The 20,255-nt window shown below is 38.7% G+C and overlaps 1 protein-coding gene across 1 annotated transcript in view; it reads right to left on the reverse strand.

Annotated features, from left to right (window-relative positions):
- The window catches only part of TMC1 (transmembrane channel like 1), a 56,450-nt gene that overhangs the window by 22,468 nt on the left and 13,727 nt on the right, over positions 1-20,255 (reverse strand). Inside the window, exons 6-9 of the mRNA XM_015652292.1 lie at positions 7,399-7,489; positions 6,281-6,362; positions 3,085-3,191; positions 163-261 (exon numbers count right to left, since the gene is read on the reverse strand). Coding sequence (XP_015507778.1) covers positions 163-261; positions 3,085-3,191; positions 6,281-6,362; positions 7,399-7,489 — 379 coding nt within the window. The remainder of the gene's footprint in view (positions 1-162; positions 262-3,084; positions 3,192-6,280; positions 6,363-7,398; positions 7,490-20,255) is intronic.

A 20,255-nucleotide genomic window follows, 5' to 3' on the forward strand; every position in this document is an offset into this window, starting at 1 on the left:
AAGAAACAGCTATACAGAGAGCTTGTGGAAAAAAAAAATTAAATTAATTCTCTTGTGAATTATCTCCTGAAATACTTCATATTAAATAAGTTAACATTAAATATGAAGTAATTGTGGATAAAAGTCATGTAGATATGCAATATTGCAAGATTATGCACTTACACTAAAATCCCAGAGAGTAGCAAAATTCATAGCAGTTGCTTCTTCAGCTCTTGGGACAGTTTTTCTAGGCAAAGAGCCATATGGCTTACCCATCAAAGCCTGAAACCAAAAAATGTGAGAGATTTATATTTTAAAGCAAAATAGCAGCAAAGGAAATGGACAGTGATCTGTCATTTCTTTGAGAGACTGGTTTTATGCTCCTAAACTCTTTAATGAGAATGACCTAGTTCTACAATTCCTTTCACTGCTCCTCACGTTACTAATGGAAACTATGCTTAGCATGTGCATTCAGTGGTGTGTTCTAAATTTAAAGTTCCACTAGTATCAATGGACTGCCAAACTTTGCCTCTTACATTCAAAGGCAACACAGAAGTCCATCCATATTTCCCTAAAGAGGAGTGTTTATCTTACAAAGACCAAAAATATTAAATTGTCGTGCATTATGGATTTTATTGGGAGATTTTTAAATTAAATGTATGAGAAGATGTTAGGGAATCAGTTTTTGGATTCTGACAGTTCTCATGCTGCTGGCAAGATGCTTATTCAGGCACGGTACATCTCCTCATGGGGTCCTTTCCAGGCTCACCCTAAAAACTGTTGGACATTTGTTCTATTTTGGTTTCTACTGAAGATTGCAGAATGATAGAATATGCCGAGCTGAAAGGTACCCACAAGGATTACTGAGTCCAACCCCTGGCCCTGCAAAAGATCATCTAGAAGAGACACACCATGTGCCTGAAAGTATTGTCCAAAAACTTCTTGAATGCTGTGAGACTTGGAGCCATGGCCACTTCTCTGGGGAGCCTGTTCCAGTGCCCAACCATCCTCAGGATGAAGAACCTTTTTTCTGATGTATAAAATAAACCTTGCCTGACACAACTTCATGCCATTCCCTTGTTCCCAGTCATTGGCCCCCACAAAGAAGAGATCAGTGCCTGCCCCTCCTCTTCCCCTCATGAGGAAGCTGTAGACTGTCTGAGGTCTCTCCTCAATCTCTTCTTCTTCATGCTGAGCAGACCAAGTGACCTCAGCTGCTTCTCATACTGCTTCCTTTCAAGGCCCTTCATGATCATTTGGATGCTCTCTAACAACTCAGTGTCTTTCTTATACTGTGGCACCCAAAACTGCCCCTCACACTTGAGCTGAGGCTGCCAGCTCAGAGCAGAGCAGGACAATCCCCTCCCTTGCCCAGCTGTGGCTGATGCTGGCCCTGATGCCCCCCAGGACATGCTCGGCCCTCCTGGCTGCCAGGGCACTTCTGGCTCCTGTTCAGCATGCCACTGACCAGGACCCCCAGGTCCCTTTCCACAGCACTGCTCTCCTCTCTCTCATTCCCCAGTCTGTGTGTACAGCCAGGGCTGCCCTTCCCAGGTGGGCAAATTTCAATTTTCCCATGTTGAACTTCACATGGTTGGTGATTGCTCAGTGCTGTAATTTGCTGAGATCGCCCTGCAGGGCCTCCCTGACTTTGTGGGAATCAACAGCTCCACTCTGTGAACTTGCTTAGTATCCCTTCAAGTCCTCTCTCCAAGGCATTTATGAAGACACCGAAGAGCACAGGGCTCAGATGGAGCCTTGGGGAACCCCCACCAGTGACAGGTCACCAGTCTGATGTCACCCCATTCACTGTCACCCTTTGTTCCTTTCCCATGAGCTGGTTCCTCACCCACCCCATGATGTGTTTATCCAGCTCTGTGCTGAACATTTTATCCAGAAGGATACTGGGAGAGAGAACATTTACTGAAATCCAAAAAGATTACATCCACTGGCTTTCTTTGATCAACTGGTTGGGTTACTTTGTTATAAAAGGTTCACAGGTTTGACAAGCAAGACTTTCCTCTCATAAAGTCATGGTGGCAGTGAACCACTGCGTTGCTTTTCAGGCATTTTTCAATACCTGACAGAAAATTCTTCCTCTTAACTTTACTAGCCATTGAAGTGAGACTGACAGGCCTGTAGTTTCTGGGGTTCTCCTTCTTGTCCTTCTTGAAAATCAGAACAACATTGCCAGCATCCAGTCAGTTTGGACACCTCCTAATTCCCAAGAACACTCAAAAGTCATAAAGAGATGTTTTTGTAATGACATCAGATGATCAATACCACCAAATCCTATAGATTTGTAGGGATCAAGCTGGAGGAATCATGCTACTGATTGGGCTGGGGAGTTGTTGGAAATTCCTACCTGACTCTTTTTTGTCTGCTTACTACAAAATGAGAAAGATAAGAGGAATACAGGCTATTGAAGTCAGGGAGATGGCACAATAATTTTAATTCCATAAAAGCCCTGCATTCTCTGGTGGGTCAGAGAAACTTGGGAAGTATTACCTTTCATAGAAGTAATTTATGTCTGAGTCAAATATCTGCTCTAAGTACTTCTTAACAGAGGTGTTACACAGAGGAAAATATGAGAGATCTCTCCTGACTTTACAGCCATGTTATGCCTTATCAGCATGTGAGTATTGGATCTGAAAGGATCCTTTGAGCCCCAGGACTGCATCTTTCTATTGTACTGCACATTTAGTCAAGACATTCCCCCTGGCTTTTGGTTCCTCTACTCTGTTATGCACAGAACCACGAAAAACAAACAAACAAACATACAAACAAACAAACAAACAAACCCACCCCTCCAGACAACAACAACAAAAAAACCCACACCTAAGTAATCCCAGACTTCAAAAACCATTTCAGAAGATAACCCTAAATATATTTTACATTTTCTTGTCCTGTCTAATTCAAGACATATCTCTGTAGAGAAAACTGTCCACAAAGGAAGCCCATCTTTACAGGCTTAGTACCATCTAATACTTGCAAATGAAGCATAGAGAGACAGAAAACTTGTTTAAAGCTCCAGTCCTATGAAACATCACTGCAAAGACAGAAATCCACATGGCAATCCTCAAAGATAATTTAAAAGACTCCCACCTCAGGCACCATTACAAGACCAAAGGTCAGTCCAAAGAGAATCATGTTTATTCCATACATCCAACGCAAGAATATGAAATAAGATGCTACTGATGAGCCAAAGTGACCTGTAAAAACATGTGATGTGATCAAAAGTCAGATGAGCTAGTACTTTAATGTTATTTTATATAAGGATGTACAAAATTTATTTTTAAAAAGTAAAACCAGGAGAGGTTTTTATACATTTGATTGATTCTAATTTTAAATTAATTAAAATTCAAATTAATTTTAAATTTAATTAATTTTAATTTTATTTTTTCATTATCACTATAATTCTAATAATTTTTTGCATATTGCATACTAGTATATCTTGAGCTGGCTGAGAAAACAGGAACAAAATTATAAAAGTATTTGTTAAATGGAGTATTTAAGGTCATATAGAAGCTGGTGTATTTGCTTTTATTGAGTAATCTCTAGAAGTATGTTTCAATTATTTTGATATTTTTTTCTCTCTGTTGTGGATTTTAAGCTTTCTTGACATGCTAAGTCAGAACCAGCCCAATTTTAATAGGAAGCAGCTCAGAATTAGTCAGTTGGTAAAGTCTCTCCAACACAATAAAACACTTGTCAGTACTGTTGTAAGAGCACTCACTAGATTTTTTTCACAAGAGACAATAAACATTATCTCCAAGTGTTTATAGCCTTTCTTTCTCTTTCTATTCTGTTTATGTGCTCTATCTGCAGCCAGGTGTGCAGGCAGTCCCATCTCTAGGTGTAGGATTTGACCTCACACACTCAAGCCCCCTGACCCAGACCTGTGCACGGATTAGAGGCTGCAGGGGAGGTACTGAGAACCAAGAGCCTGATTTGACCCACACTCTGCAAGTCAAGGCAAACAAAAATAAAACTCAACTTCAACCCCAGCTTGCTTCAGCATAGTTCTGCTGACTATAGGAGAGCTGCCAGTTAGAAAAGTTCTAAATTTCATATCCATTGCTAGTCATTTGCAGGGGGAAAAATGACCTTTTAATTGTTTTTTCACATAAAATCTAGTTTGGGAGCCTGAAGCACATTGATAGCAAATAAAAAGTAAATCTCTCTGTTCAGAGAGACTTACATTGTTATTTCCAAGCTCTTTTGCAGACATGTAATATGTTCTTTAGGTCTGTAATATTAAGTTACTATATCTTGTGTTATTTGGGATGTATATATTCATATTTTACTGTAACAGCTCAATCAGTAGAAAATTTTATACACTTAAACATGTATAACCCCAAAGTATAAAAAGAAGCTGGTTAAGAGACACAGCTCTGCAAAGGGAGGAACAAGCCATTCTCTCAAGAATTCAGCATTTTGAATCTGTTTTATTCACCGTTCAGAATTAAACCATCATTTTGAAGTTTTGCATGAAGTGGCCAACCTTCGCAGTGACTGACATACTGAGAAGAGGCATAAATCAGAGACTCGAGTTAGCCTATCTGGTTCTGAGATGCAGTTATAACCAAACTACACCTTTTGGGGGGTGCTATGGACCCAAAAAATACAGTGCAGGAAATTATGAATATTTCTGATTTCAGGTTACATTTGTAGACCTCTCCATGCCCCATTTATTTTGCTCAAATCCTAATATCCCTATTGTATTGGGAATGACCTCTTTTCATGCACTGAGTACTTGAATCAGTTATCCTGATGAAACCTCTGCAATCCATCTGCATCCATCCGGAGCATCTGCAGGGATGCAATGCATTAGCATCACCTGCACCAGAATAGTTATTGCAAGCCAATGCACAGAATTCTCATGGGCATTATTCTTTTTCACCAATCAGGCAAGAGCAGACACCTCTGGTAAGTAAAAAGTTAACCATGGATGAGGGTAATTTAGCCATGACTGTCCTCAGCTGCATTTTCACAGTGAGCAAGTCCAATATAGGGACCTGCAATGGGGAACATGGAAAATGTCACAAATGGACTACACTAGCTGTGAACAAAACCAGTCCAAGTTTCACCAGTACTTTGAAGTCACTCTGAGGTGCAACATGCTCTGTATGTGAATAAAATAGTTTTAAGTAGACTTTAGCCATCTTTTCCTGCATCCACAGCCTCACCGCACTTGGCATTGGCATGCAGATTGGTGTGCATTTTATAGATTTCATCAGTGGAATAGGAGTCACCCTATCCCAAGAGAGGTCTGTGTGATTCCTATAAAGTCCTTTTGCACAGATAATACTGAATATCTATTCTGTAAGAAAAAGAAACATCTGTTTTCTAAATATAAATACTTCATACATGTGTTCTCTTTTAAACATCAAAGCCCCAGCATCAGATTCACCTGTTTCCAACTGAGGATGCAGCACAGCAGAACCTGATGACCTTTGCTCTGGAGTCTGTCTCCTTGTGCTAGAAGGGTCTTGCATCTTGAAGAAGGGAGCCTACCTGAGATATCCCAGTGCTTCAAGCTGTTACCTGATTTTTCTAGACAGCTGGAGGACTGGAAGAGTCAGGCTCAACTGGGAAAGGCTCTTTATGTTGCACTGAGAAGCATTTATTGTCAAGGGAGTCTAAGTGGCAGACCTTCCCTTAGGTATCCACAGACATAAGTCAAATCTCCTTCAAAGAAAGGGCTGCAGTTTAAAGTTGATGCTGGAACTGCAGCACAAAACTGATGTGTGACAGACCCCTACTCTCAAAATATACCCCGAGTATTAACTATGGACACTACATAGTACATGCCTCGTTTATATATGGGGCATCCAACACCAGTACTTGTTCTCTCTTTGTTTTATTATGTGGCTGACAATGAGAGAAATACAACTTACATGAAGCTCAAGGTAATGAAAAAAGAGGCAGAAATAATTCTGTATAGCCTATATAGTATAATTTTTATAAAATAAAAATAGACAAAATAAAGTGGAAGTGAATAAAGTCAATGGCTAAATCCCAATTACACTTTTCTAAGATTAATTTCAACACTAGCTTTTTAACTGTTAACTGTAGGACAAGTTTTATCTGTAAAGTGATACTCTCTAAAGAAAATTTTCAACTAGTTCAATCAAGCTCAATACGTATTAATGAAAAAATAAATACTCACTGATTTTAAACTATGCATTGACATATTATAAACATCATTGACATGACAATACAGACACATATTCTAAAGAAATTTATCACTTTAGCAGACATAGAAATATGATACTACATCCTATTCTTACTCACTTACTTTCAATCTCCTTAATTTTCATTTCCCAGGGTATGCAGGCTGTCTTAAAATTTTCAAAATCTCTTTGAAATTTCATCCATTTCTGAAAAGAGTCACAGAAAAGAAAAAACAAAAACCACACCATCATCTCAGTGCCCAGATGCACAGTTCTTCCTTGTGCTAATGTAACCCCTTAATCATCCACAAAATCCACTGGCAGAGTCCAAAAGTAATTGTTTGTGAAGAGGATTCTCCTTCTGTATTTTTTTTAATATATCTTCTACTGAATTTGTGTGAAGTTCCTATTTCTATCACAGTTATACAAGAATTATTAGCTAATTATTTGCTTTCATGACAATATTTTTCCTCTTTTTTCTTTTTTCTCTTTTTTTATTTTTCTTTTTTTGTTTTTCTTTTTTCTTGTTTCTCTTTTTTTTTCTACTTATCTTTTTTTCTTTTTTCTTTCTTTTTCCTTTTTTTTCTTTCTCTTTTTCCTTTTTTCTTTTTTCCTTTTTCTTTCTCTTTTTTTTGTTTCACTTTCTCCTTTTTCTTTTTTCTTTTTTTCATTTTTCTTTTTTCATTTTTCTTTTTTCTTTTTTCATTTTTTCTTTTTCTTTCTCTTTTTCCTTTTTTCTTTTTTTCTTTCTCTTTTTTCTCCTTTTTTGTTTTTTTATTTCTCTTTTTTTTCTTTTTTCTTTCTCTTTCCTCTTTTTATTTTTTCTTTTATTTCTTTATTTCTTTTTTTTATTTTTTCCTTCTTTTGTATTTCTCTTTTTTTCTCTTTTTTTCTTTCTTTACCTTTCTCTTTCCCTTCATCTTTTTCAGAGGGATGTCTCAAGGGAAAGACTGAACTTTGGATTCAGTCCACACAAATACTTAATCTACACCAAGATAAATTAACTTTCACAAGATACTGAACTCTTGCAAACTCCTGTAAAACAGCTGACTTTTGTTTTGATGACAAGTTTCAAAAATCAAACTGCAAGCTTTCATTAGAAGTATTTTCATGAAAGAATGGTGGAATAAAAGTTTTAAATCCACAGGAAGACAAGGGACACTGCTGTGGGAGAGGAGTACCCATGGCAATATTTTTCAGGTTTCCCATCAGCTTCACAGGAAGTTAGTGAAACTCAATTTACCTTAGTCATCATCACTTTGTATGCATAGAATTTTTTTCCTTTTCCTTTTCCAAGAGCACCTTCAAACTTTTCAACAAAAAGCTGTGCTTCCCTGGAAAATGGGGGCAGAAGAGAGATAAAGATTATGTTACAACACATTTTACATTATCTCTATCACATTAATTTCTTTACTCCTCATAGAACTTTATAAAATCCTGTTCCCTTAGTAATTCTAGGAAAGGAAAGCTCTGAGATTTTTGATTTTGCAGAAGACTATATATGTAATGTATATGTAATGCAAAAATACAAGCAACTTCAGTCACCTGACCTAATACAAACATATTTTTGGAGCTCTGAGACCTGCCAATGTGCAATCGAGGTTACCAAATATGTCCAGTCCCAGTAAGTCAGTAAACTGACTTTTGCAGTTCAGCTATTGTCCATTTATGGGATGCACAGTTACTCCTGTTATTCCAACAGTTACTCTGACAGAAGAAAGAAGGATCTTCATGGGGTGCTGCAGATTCTTGGTAGTAATCACCTTTCTTGCTTTCTCTAATCCTTCACTTTTTCCTACTCTTCTAACTTCTTCCTTGTTCTCTCCTTTGATAGTGAATAAAAGTGAATTACCATTTTGATCACCAACATCTGATCTCATTTGTGTCTTGCTCTGGATATATTCAAACCTCCCTCTCTGTGTTCACAGCCTAGGACACATTCCCAGGCTGGGAGGGATATGTGTACACTAGAGCTTTGGTTCCCTACTGCCCACCTTCTCAATACTACATTTTAATTAGCTCTTCTGAATTTTTGCATACATCTTCTCTAGCTGTACTATTCCCAGAGTAATTTCTTTGAAATGCAGCTTCACTGGAACCCAAAAGGCTAAAATTTTGCCAATAGAGATATATAAGTCAAACAATATAAAGATGAAAGGAAGACTTTTAAACTCTTTATATGAAGAGATGAGATCAAGTGCATACTAATACTAATGTTTCCTCCATTTAATCCAATTTCCATTTATGGTTTTCCATAATGTCTCTCCTGAGAAAATGTGTTCTAAAGGCTAAATGCCCTAAACCACTGGAAAACAGACTAAGGATTCTTAACTGTCACTGTATGCACAATGCTGTTAAATGTTTTGTTGTCACACTGGACAGCTTCAAAGCACACAATTTACAATGTAATAATAAACAAAAATTATGTGTTTATTATTGTTTTGTATTGCACAAAGCACCTGGGAAAAGGTAGACAACTGGGGAAAGTACTAATTCTGATGCATAAGATTGTGATGTACGTTTCTTTTTTTCCAGAACTGCTACAGGTAAGTTTATAAGTTTACCAAGTGAAATTAATTATCATGCTAATATTTTCTGCTCCTATATTTTATACAAGAAAGGAAAAAGATAGAGTTAAACTGCAAAATCTGGGAGTGTTAATGGCAGTATAGCAGTTTAGTTGAGATAAGGGAGAATTGAAATTACATCAGAAGATGGCCATTAACCATGTGATAACTTTTCTAATTTAATGACATTAAAAATCTCAACTTCTATGAAAGTAACTGTGTATTTTTAGTAACTGCAAAAGGTTAGGGTGATCTTCAATCTGAAGTTCTATCAAAACCTTTCTCAAAAATTTAGCTTGCAGTACCAAGGATCCAAATAAGTGCACGCGTGGGCTCAAAATTGAGTTACTGAATTCAATTTTCAGTCATTGAGAGCTTTCCTTGAGAGCCCTCTGAGCACTCTCTCGTTCCAAGTGTTTTCACCCAAACCCAGCTGGTGAGACATCAGGGCCAGGGCAAGTTCACCTGACCTTCTCAGGACTCCTGCATGCCTTTTCCAAATATTTTAAATTATGAATACTAATCTAAGCACTTCTTTTTTTTTTTTCTCTTCATAGCACAAGGAGAGCTAAGATTCAGATTAGAAAGGATAGAAATACCCAGCCACCCCCACAGCCACCGGACCCACCTATTCATCACCTCAAAAGTGTTCCCTGAGGATCAAGTCAGTGTCCTTCTAAGGGTATAGATCCTTTGCTTCCAGTCATGTGCTTCTGGATCACATTTGCATTCTGTATTTTTAAATCTGATCTTTTTGTATTTAGCTAAATATATCGACACTGACTGGGGATTCTTTATTTCCCAAGCCATTCTAAGTCTTCCAGAGATTTTACAGCACACTGCTCACATATCATTTTTTCATTTTGATTCTCAGAAAAATCTACAATTAAATTTCAGCCCTCCCAAGTAAGTCAGATAAACTAGATTGGCTCAGCTTCAGGAAACCTGTGCCCAAGGGTCGCCTTTAAACCCAAGCCTCAGGATCCAAAATCTTGCTGCTCTATCAGCAGATATAAGGGAGTCCTGACAGCAGATGGCAGCTTCCTCCTAAATTCAGCAGTCAGTGCTGGAAGAGTGCCATAAAAGCAGTCAGACTCAATGAACTGCACACCTATCCCCAGGTCAGGATACTATATTTTACTACCAACTCTATCACTGAGTAACTCAGGCTTGTTCAGGAAAATTTTCTGAAATCAAAATCTACAGAGTAGAAAACTTGTGTTTTCAGTTATTATTTTCAAATTTCAAATTTATAAATTTTGAAATTTTGAGGTTTTTTCAGTGAAGGGATGTTAGAAATTTAAGGTCATAATATAAAAACAGCAATAAATACAATAAAATGTCCTTGATAGCAAGTATGAGTACATTTTGCATCTATAAGTGAAAGACTCAAGGTCCCCACAAACTTGTTCTGACATAAAATAAAACTAAGCCAAAACAGAAAGGAATTTTCCACTCTCAAATTCGAAAAAAATATTTATCTTAAACCTTTTTTGACTTGTTTTAAATTAATTTTGTAAGGTTTGATACTAAGACTATTTTTTTTTTATTCTCATCTGCCTCCTGGACCCCCACCAAGCAATCTCTTAAGTGTTATAAGCATCTAAGCTTTTTTTTCCAGGACAAACCAAAAAAAATGCTTTATGAAGGTGGTGATCTGGATTACATCCTGCTGATGCTCCCAAATGCTTCCCTGGATTCTGCTTTTCCAGTGGCTGAAATTTCCTCTCACTTTGCACCCCTTCTTCCCTAAATGTTTTGTAACTTATTTTTCTGATTTATAACCTATTTAACTGATTTTCATCCTGTTTCCCTGCACTGGACTTAAGTTCATCTTTGCATCACAATCAACCACTCCTTACTGAGTGGTTACAGGTGCAGTCAACTGAGTTGCACAATGAAGACTGGACCAAAAAAACCTGTTGGATCCATATGTGCACAATAATTATGAAGTAATTTTTTGTGTTTTATCAAAGAAGCATGAAGCAACTCCTTTCACTTTCTTAATAAATTGCTTTCCCATAATTAAAAGTTTGTTGTATAAATCCTGAAAGAAATCAGCTAAGTCCAAATGGGGGACTTGCAGAATTATTTTCATTCTCATTTACACTGATTTTTATTCTGATCTAATAACAATGCACTTGAATTTTTTTTTTAATTAATAGAATTGCTGGCATTAATGCATTGACCATTAATGCACACTGACCATGACAAGAAGATGTCTCAAACATGCATTAAAAATTGTGACAATGTTTCCAATTCTTATAAATTAACAACCAAAATAATCACATAGTTAATAATCACCATTTAATTAATTAAAAAAATAAAATATAGCACATGTTATATGGCCAAAAGAGTGGTAGTGAATAGCATTAAACCCATCTGTTATCCAGTCCCAGCGGCACTCCCCAGGCTCAGTATTGAGGACAGTCCTGCTTTATTGATGATCTGGAAGAGGGGATCAAGACCACCCTCAGTCAGTTTGCCTCCTCAAAGGAAGTTGTAGTGAAGAGGGAGTCAGTCTCTTCTTCCAGGTAGAAGCAACAGGACAAGAAGTAGCAGTCTCAGTTTTTTCCAGGGGAGGTTTAGATTGGATGTTACAAAAAATTTCTTCACCAAAATATTTTCAAGCATTGGAACAGGCTGCCCAGGGAAGTGGTTGAATCACCATTCCTGGAGGTTTTTAAAAGATGTGCAAATGTCGTGATGAGGGACTTGGGCTAGAGATGGACTGGACAGTGTTGTGTTAATGGCTGTACTCAATGATCATAAGGTCCTTTTCCAATCTAAATTGTTTTGTATTATTATTGTATTATTATTATTATTGCATTATTATAATTATGCAATTGAAAGAATTTTTTTTAATAAATAAATTATTTTGAAAGACTAGTGAAAGTATATTTTCAGTGTTGGAATAAAACTTTGCTGGAATAACAGAACACCTTTGATGTTCTACAGGTATATATTACATTTTGGTAATTTTACAAATAACATTCTATATAACATTTTCATATTGCTTATGATGCTGGAGCCATGAAAGAGAATATGTATTCATTCTCTCCTCAGCTTTTCTTCCCCCACCAGCTCTGCAGCTGGTTAGTCCACTGACTAATTACTCCACTGACTGCTTACTCCTGACCTCTGTTGTTTGTTACTTAAGTTACTTAAACCTCCTGGCCTTAAAAGTTCAGCATCAACTTGGCACCATTCAGTCAGGGACCAGGCTTGCCATGTCCTTTCCATGTCTGTGACACACGTCCCTGTCGAATATAGTTCAACAGATTACTCAATTATGGTTTCTGCCTTGATGTCTAAACTATCTAAATGAAAGACCTCTATTTGTACATCTCTGCAGACTTCTGTCAAACTTTGTCTTTTCCTTTTGTGCTATAGATAAAATGTGGAAACAGGAAGAATGAACAATTCTTGGAAATACTTTAGAAACCACAGCAAAAACCAAAAGTACAGATATACATATTCATGCCCACTTGGAAGTAATGAGACTTCACAAACACAAGGATGTGTCAAAAACCAAGCAGACCAACAAAACCAAGCTTTGTAATCACTGGTATCATGTGTTAGAGGTAAATTATCTGTATCACAAGATAGGCCAAAGTGTGCCCCACTAGCTAACTGTGAATTTAAAGAAGCTTTAGAGAAAGCTTATTAATTGAATTACAGATGCAAGAACTGATAAATGTTTCAGGGGGCAGGCATTATTGTCCCAGATAAGCCTGAGTTAATTATTAATGCAAGGTGTGGAGTTACAGCTTCCAAAGTGCTGGGTGTAAGGTACCTCAGGCACTTCTGTGCTGCAGACAGGATGCATTACAGCTCTTAGAGCTTGTTGCTAATGAATACAATTTGGGTGGATTGATCACATTTTTCACTAACAATTCAGGAAGGTTTCAGACTCTAAGAACTAAAAGCTCAATAAGAGGAAATGTTGACTCCCCAGGACGTTTTTAAGTCTTAGAAGATTGGCTGAAACCAGGCTCCAAAACAATTTTTGTCAGGCACAGCTCACTTGAAAAGCAGTTCAGTAATAATAGTGGGCAAATTATAGTGCTATTTAATACCCACCTGGCCTCCAAGACAGCCAGTCTGGCCTCTGAGGCTGTCAGTATGTTCACAGTAAGAGAGATGAAATACTGATTGATGGGAGTACAAAGAGTGCAACAAAAGATGAGAAATTTCCACCATCTCACACATGCACCTTATACATCTTTTGGTTTGTATGCTTATAAAATGTCTTATTTCCAATTCTTTTGTCTTGATGGGCAGTCTAAATCCTGTAATAAAATTAATTATGCTACAAAAATACTTTTAAAAATCACCATAATATATTCTGTCTGTAGCATGTGATCTGCTATGAGAGAGTGACCATATCAGAGGAAAAGGGAAGCACATCAACCTTTTGGAGCTATTCCAAAGGAGAACCACAAAGTTGCTCTTAGAGTAACTTGGTTAGAAGGATTGAGCCAGCCTCCTATGAGGAAAGCCTGAAGGAACTAGGTTTGCTCAGCCTGGAAAAGAGAAAGTTTCAATCTGACCTGATTACAGCCTTCCAGTACCTGAAGTGGGCCTGCAAGAAAGGGGAGGGACTTTCTATGGGAGGATGTAGTGATAGGTCATGGGGGACTGGCTTCCAACTGAAATAGAATAAGTTTGTATTAGATATTAGGAAGAAATTCTTTACTGTGAAGGTGGCGAAGTGCTGACACAGGTTGTCCAGAGAAGCTGTGGATGCCCTATCCCTGGACATATTCAAGGCCAGGCTGGATGGGGCTCTGAGCAACCTAGTCTAGAGAAAGGTGTCCCTTCCAATGGCAGGTGGGTTGGAATAAGTTTAATTTTAAGGGCTCTTCCAACCCAAACCATTCTATGATTCTAAGAACAGATTCTGCTCTGCTCTGATTTTCCTAGGGGGAAAAAAAAATGTTCTCGCGTTTGTTTAGAGAACACAGTTGGCACATCTCTGGATTATTGTGTTCAGTTCTCTAATTATATGGTACCTTAATAAGATTGCTGTTGGATATAAACTACCCAGTTGCTAGTGTACTTTGTGTTTTTATAGCGCAAAATTTTGTCTATCTAAAATGCTATAAGCACTAGTAAGGGAAGTGAGATGAGTATACCAGAGGCAAGCACATTTAAACCCTTCCCTTTTTTCATATTGGTGCAAAGGTCAGGCAGAAAAATGCACAAACAGGGATGCAGTTCCCAAAATCCAACCCTCAGATCTAAACTGGGATAGCTTTCCCTGAAGGTTTTCCAGTTTGCAACAGCTGAGGCTCTGGCCCATTAGTTTTATTTCATTTTTGCACCTTTTTCTAATCATAGAATCATAGAATGGTCAAGGCTGGAGAGACTTTTAAGAGACCTTACATGAAACCATCAACCCAGCACTACCACTGTAACCCCAAAAATACTAAACCACATCAGCAAACACCAGCAAACATCCAGATGCCTCTTGACTGCCTCCAGGAGTGGTGACTCCACCACCTCCTGGGCCAACCAATTCCAATGTATGACTACCCTAATAATGTTGATTTTTTCTAGTAACTAATCTGAATCTTCCTTGCCTCAGCTTCAGGCCATTTCCTCTTTTCCTCTCACTGCAGGCACCACATCAGCCATGGGCCCCCACCTCACCACAGCCTCCTTCAGGGGAGTTGTAAAAAGCAATGAGATCTCCCTGAGCCTCCTTTTTTTGAGACTAAACAGCTGTCCCTCATGAGAGATGTTCTTTAGTCCTTTCAGGAGCCTTGTTGGCCTTCCCTGGACAGGCTGCAGCCCCTCAATGTCCCTTTTAAAGTGAGGGGCCAGAACGGAGCGCAGACTTGGGGTGAGGCCTCCCCAGTGCTCAGCACAGGGGCTCAATCACTGCCCTCATCCTGCTGGCCACGCTGCTCTTGACACAGGCCAGGATGCCACCAGCCTTCTTGGCCACCTGGGCACACTGCTGGCTCACTGCTGTTCACACAGCAGCCTCCAAATTCCTTTCTGAATAACAGCTCTTGAGCCACCTCACCCCAAGGCTGTAGCACTGCACAGGGGCTGCTGCACCCCAGTGCAGGACACAGCACTCGGCCTTGTTGAACCTCCTGCAGTTGTCCTCAGCCCATTGACTGAGCCTGCCCCTCTTCAGAGTCTTCCTGCCCTCAAGCAGACCAACACTCCCACCCAGCTTGGTGTCATCTGCAAATTTAGTGAGAATGACTCAATTCCCATGCCCAGATCATCAATAAAAATGTTAGACAATACTGACCCCAAAACTGGGCTGTGGGAAGCACCACTAGTGACTGGCCATCAGCTGGATTTAGCTCCATTCACCACCACTCTCAGGGCCCAGACAAACAGCTAATTTTTACCTATTGAAGAGTGCACCCATCCAAGCCAGTTTTTCTGGAAGGATGCATTGCGAGACTGTGTCAAGCACTTTATTGAAGTCTAGATGGGTGACATCCACAGCCTTCCCTTCATTTCAAAGCGGGTCACTTTGTCATAGAAGATGATCAATTTGGCCAACCACAACCTGCCTTTCTTCAGTCTGTGTCAGCTGGGCTTGATCTCCTGATTGTTCTGCATAATGGCACTCAGGATAATATTTGACATATTATTTCTTGCCCTGAGAACTGAGGTTAGGCTGTTAGGCCTGTAGTCCCCCAGATCATCCTTCTGATCTTTCTTGTAGATGAGTGCTACATGTCCTAATTTCTAGTCAGCTGGAACGTCTCCTGTTAACCAGGACTGCTGGTAGATGATTGAGAGTATTTTGGCTCTTTCACCAGTTCCCTTATTCCTGTGGGGTGAATCCCACCAGGACACACCATGTGCTGTGCATGTCTAATTCGCATAGGAGGACACTAATCACCTCCTGGACTCATTTCCCTGTCACCAATTTCCTACCAAGGGAGCTGGGTGTCATGAGGATAACTGGTCTTGATGACTGAGACAAAGGCTCGAAGTACCTCTGCCTTTCATTCCCCATCCCTACACTACCCTTCTCATTCAACAGGAGATGGAGATACTCTTTGACCTTCCATTGACTGCAAATATTATTTATATTGTCTTTAAAAGTAGAGGCCAATCAGGTTCTTGTAGCATTTTGGCCATTCTAATCTTCTGCCTACATGAACTTGAGACGTCCTGGTAGACCGCCCAAGTTGCCTATCCCTCCTTCCAAAAACAATAGATTCTCTTTTTTTGCTGAGATCAAGCCTAATATCTCTGTTTAACCAGGCTGGCCTTTCTCCCTAGTAACTTGTTCTCCTGCACATGGGGACACCGTGTTCCTAAATATTTAACAATTTCCCTTTTAAAGAATATCTAGCCTTCCTGTGCTCCTTTGCCCTTCAGGGCTGACTCCCAAGGGTCTCTGTCAATCAATCAATCAATCAATCAATCTACCCCTCTCTCTAAATCTCTGTCTTGCAAGTAATAATTAATGGTCATTATCACCTGGTTGCTCTTCAAGTAAATTTCTGCTGACCTGAGTAGTCAGTGACAAGAAGAAAGGCAGTGGACAAGTTCTCTTCTCGCATAGAAAGGCAAAGCAACACTCTTCACAAACCATGGAAACCAGTAGAGGGAAAATTACTAGAACAAAAAAACTCTTCTGAATTAGAACATTTGTCTTGGAAATGATAAAAAGTCGGGACTCTAGGCACACTAATATATTCAGTAGAACAGACCAGTGTGTCCCCTGCCCTAACAAGTCTATTGGTAGGGCCTGGGGGAGTGGGGATTCTGTTATCTTTTCACTCCTCTCCATGTCTTCCTCCTCTTTTTCACAGCTGCAGACCTGTGAAGATCTCACCATGATGTCTGAAGGTGAGTTTAGAGTCTGACAGTATTGCTACAGCTCAACTTCAAACTGCAAAGGGACACTGTATCAGGGCAGTATCCTCATCAAGCCACAGTTCTTCAGAGAATAATCACAGGCTGTTTGACACAGGGCTGTAAATTAGAAATTAGAGTTGATCTAAATTGCCAGTGTAGTTCTATTAAGAACGCCATTTTCACAGTGATCTCTCAGCCATGTTTTGACAGAAGGCACTTTATGCAGAGTCATTAGTTCTACATGTTCTAAAATTACTGTTCATTCATTCATTTTCCAAAGAATGAAGGAAAATATTTACCATTTTACAAAGTAATCACGAGAGTTAAGTATAAATCATCTTTCCCACCCTATGCAGTTTAAACCATGACAAAATGTTCTTTTGAAAATGCTTAAACAAAATGTTTTAATGATTTTAAATGTCTTGTTTTTTAAAAAACACAAATTTCAGTGGAAGTTAAATCTTTCCCCAAAAATTGTTTGCTCTGACAACACTTTTTTGAAAAAACAATATTTAAAATTAAAAGTCCTAATTGATTCTAATATTAACCATTCAAAATAATATTAAAAAAAAACAGGTTTTTTTTGTATTTTCTTGTCATGTATAGGAGCCTTACTGGATAGCACTTTTTTTTCCATTTTTGGAAATAAAAGATGATAACACAGAATGAACATGGAAGTGGGGGGTTGGCTTATATAATTATGTAACATTTATCATAATGCTGAGAAGAAACCTCCAATGAAGTATCTCTCAATTGTGAAAGAGGGAAGACAAAGAGCAGGCCAATTTGTTCTCCCACCTATAAGAAGATAGTTTTGGTTTTTTCTCTGCACATCCCATGATATTCTAAATCCCTCACAAGGAAAGAAGCAGGCAACAGGGGGAAATACTTGCTACTAAGAATGGTTCACCAGGAGTTTCAAGAGCCATAAATGTTAACACAAGGTTATTCAAAATTCACATTATTGATTGAAAAGTTTAAGGCACTTACAGCCAGTAAGTGTCCATTCTTCATATGTACAAGAATAATGCATATAAAGCATATCAATGAGACTAGTGATTCTGTTATAAATCTTAAGTAACTTGCTAAAATACAGAATATAGACACCTTAAAATATGCTGATGCTATCGTAACTGTAATCATAATAGAATTCCCATTCATAAGATAAAATTTTTACTTTAAATGGCACAAAAACCCCAGGTCTTGTCTTAGAACTCAGTTGAACTTAGGCTCCAAAGAAACAATTACAAAAGCAGGGCTCTAGAAAACATACTTATAATTGCATTTTGGTATGTATGTCTTGGGATCAGAAAAGCATTAAATGGTTTAGGCTGGAAAGAACCTTACAGATCACTTATTTCCAGACCCTCTGCCATCAGCAGGGACACCTCTTACTAGGTCAGGTTGAACAGAACTCCATCCAGCTTGTGCTTGGACACTTTCCAGAATGGAGCATCTGCAACCTCTCTGGGCAGCTTCATCCAGTGTCTCTCTACCCTCACCACAGAGAATATCTTCCCTATATGTAGTCTGAATCTAAATTCTTTGGGTTTATTACCATTTCTCTTTAAGGTTTTATTGCTGCATCTGATTACCACATCCTCCTGTAAAAATTTGTTCCCATCTTCCTAAAAAGGCCCCTTTAAATACTGAAAGGCTGCTATAAGGTGTCTCCAGAACCTTCTCTTCTCCAGGCTGAACAACCCAACTCTCATAGCCTGTCTTTGCAGGAAAGCTGTTCCAGTCTTCTGACCATTTCTGTGACCCTCGTATGTACCAGCCCAAGCAGGTTTCTGCCTTTCCTGTACTGAGAACCCCAGATCTGGACACAGCACTCCAGGCAGGGTCTCACTAGGGTGGTTTAGGGGAGCAGAATCCCTTCCCTCTCCCTGCTGGCCACACTGCTTTGGATGAAGACCAGGACACATTTGGTTTGCTGGCCTACAAACTCACATTGTAAACTTTTCTTTGACTTTCCATGCACCAGCACCCTCAAGACCTCCAAAGGGCTGCTCTCCATCTGCTCCTCCCCCACCCTGTATTGATAATGAGGGGTGCCCAACAAAGCTGGTGCATTTGGTCTTGTTAAAAATAATGAGATTCCCAGTTTCCCACTTCTTGCACTTGTCCATGTCCCTCAGGATGGCATCCTGTCCTTCAGGTGTGTCAACTGCACCACTCAGATTGGTGTCATCTGCACATTTTCTGAGGGTGCACTCAATCCCTCTGTCTATATCACTGATGAAATTATTATTGATGAAAGTCATCATTAAATTTCACTGGTCCCAATATGAATGACACCATTTGTTAGTGATGTCCAAGCAGATATTGACCCATTGAACAGCAACTCCCTGGGTGTGACCATTCAGACAATTTCTTAGCAACCACCCATTTAATCCACATCTTTACAATTTGCAGAGGATCTTCTGGGACGCTATGTCAAAGACTTTACAGAAACCCAGCTAAATGACATCCACAGCCCTTTCTATGTCCACTGATGTAGCAGCTTAATCACAGAAGTTTTGGTCAGGCATTTCTTTCCCTGGTGAAGATGTGCTTATTTTCTCAAATCACCTCTCCATCTTCCAAGAGCCAGAGTCTTTATAGGATTTTTCCTGTGAATTTTTGTATTAATAGACTGGGTATATATGTTTCTCTAATTATCATTGCCCACAACTGGAAGTACAGAGGGAAAAACAACCTCTGCACCAGCTTTCCTAACCAGATATCCCAAGGCCCAGAAGAATCTCTTGATCATCCTTGTGCTTGAGCTACAAGTTGTAGAGTCATCACTGCCCACATGGAAAAGCAATAATGTTTAAAATAATGTCTAAAAAAATAGTCTAAGGGATATACCAAATCATGGACATACCAAATCATGAAGTTTCCTTAGATTTGCAAGGAATTAAGGGATAGAAGAATGGCTGTAAAAATGGAAGCTTTCTCCATAGGAAGACTACAAACAAATGTTTAATTTATGTTTGTCTGGGGATCCTTCAGCTGTAAATTATCCAAAATTTAATCTGCTCATTTATTTTTTGTGAAATTCCTCTTACCTTCACAATGCTTCTAATCTACATCTCCTAGATACTGTTCCTTTACCTTCTTTGATTCTTTGATCTTTGATTTTTATCATTATCTCTTTGCAAGTTCACCTTCTCCTTCTAAAGGATAAATCTATAGACTTTCTACACTATATTTCATATCTGTGTTTACTGCTCATATTAAAAACTCTCTGCAGGACAGACAATTCTTTCTCTTCTAGATATATTTTGTTGGTGTCTTGATATTGCTGCAGCAAATGAGTTGCCTAAAACAAGGGAGCATAGCAGTTTTGTCAAAAGAATAAAGTTCTCTCTATTTACCCAGTTCCTGTGCTTGGTGGAACTTGAAACGTAAATGAATACTTAGTTTTTGCTTTACAAGTAAATATAGCAATAGGTTTGCTAGGGCAAAATAGTTTTTTATGTGGCATAAATAAAAATACATGAAAATAAAAATTCTGCTTTCGAAGAGTTTGCTTTTTCATAAATTATTTTCTTTTCCTTTCCTAAAAGTCAGACTAGGGAGAAAAATCCTCTCCGCTCTCTCTAGCAATCTTGAGGTAATCCTGAATTACATTATTTTTCTGAGAGATATTAATAAGATATTATTCTCACCAGCAGATAATGAGATAATGAAATATGAG

The sequence above is a fragment of the Parus major genome, chromosome Z (assembly GCF_001522545.3).
Source record: "Parus major isolate Abel chromosome Z, Parus_major1.1, whole genome shotgun sequence".
In the NCBI taxonomy this organism is placed as follows: domain Eukaryota; kingdom Metazoa; phylum Chordata; class Aves; order Passeriformes; family Paridae; genus Parus; species Parus major.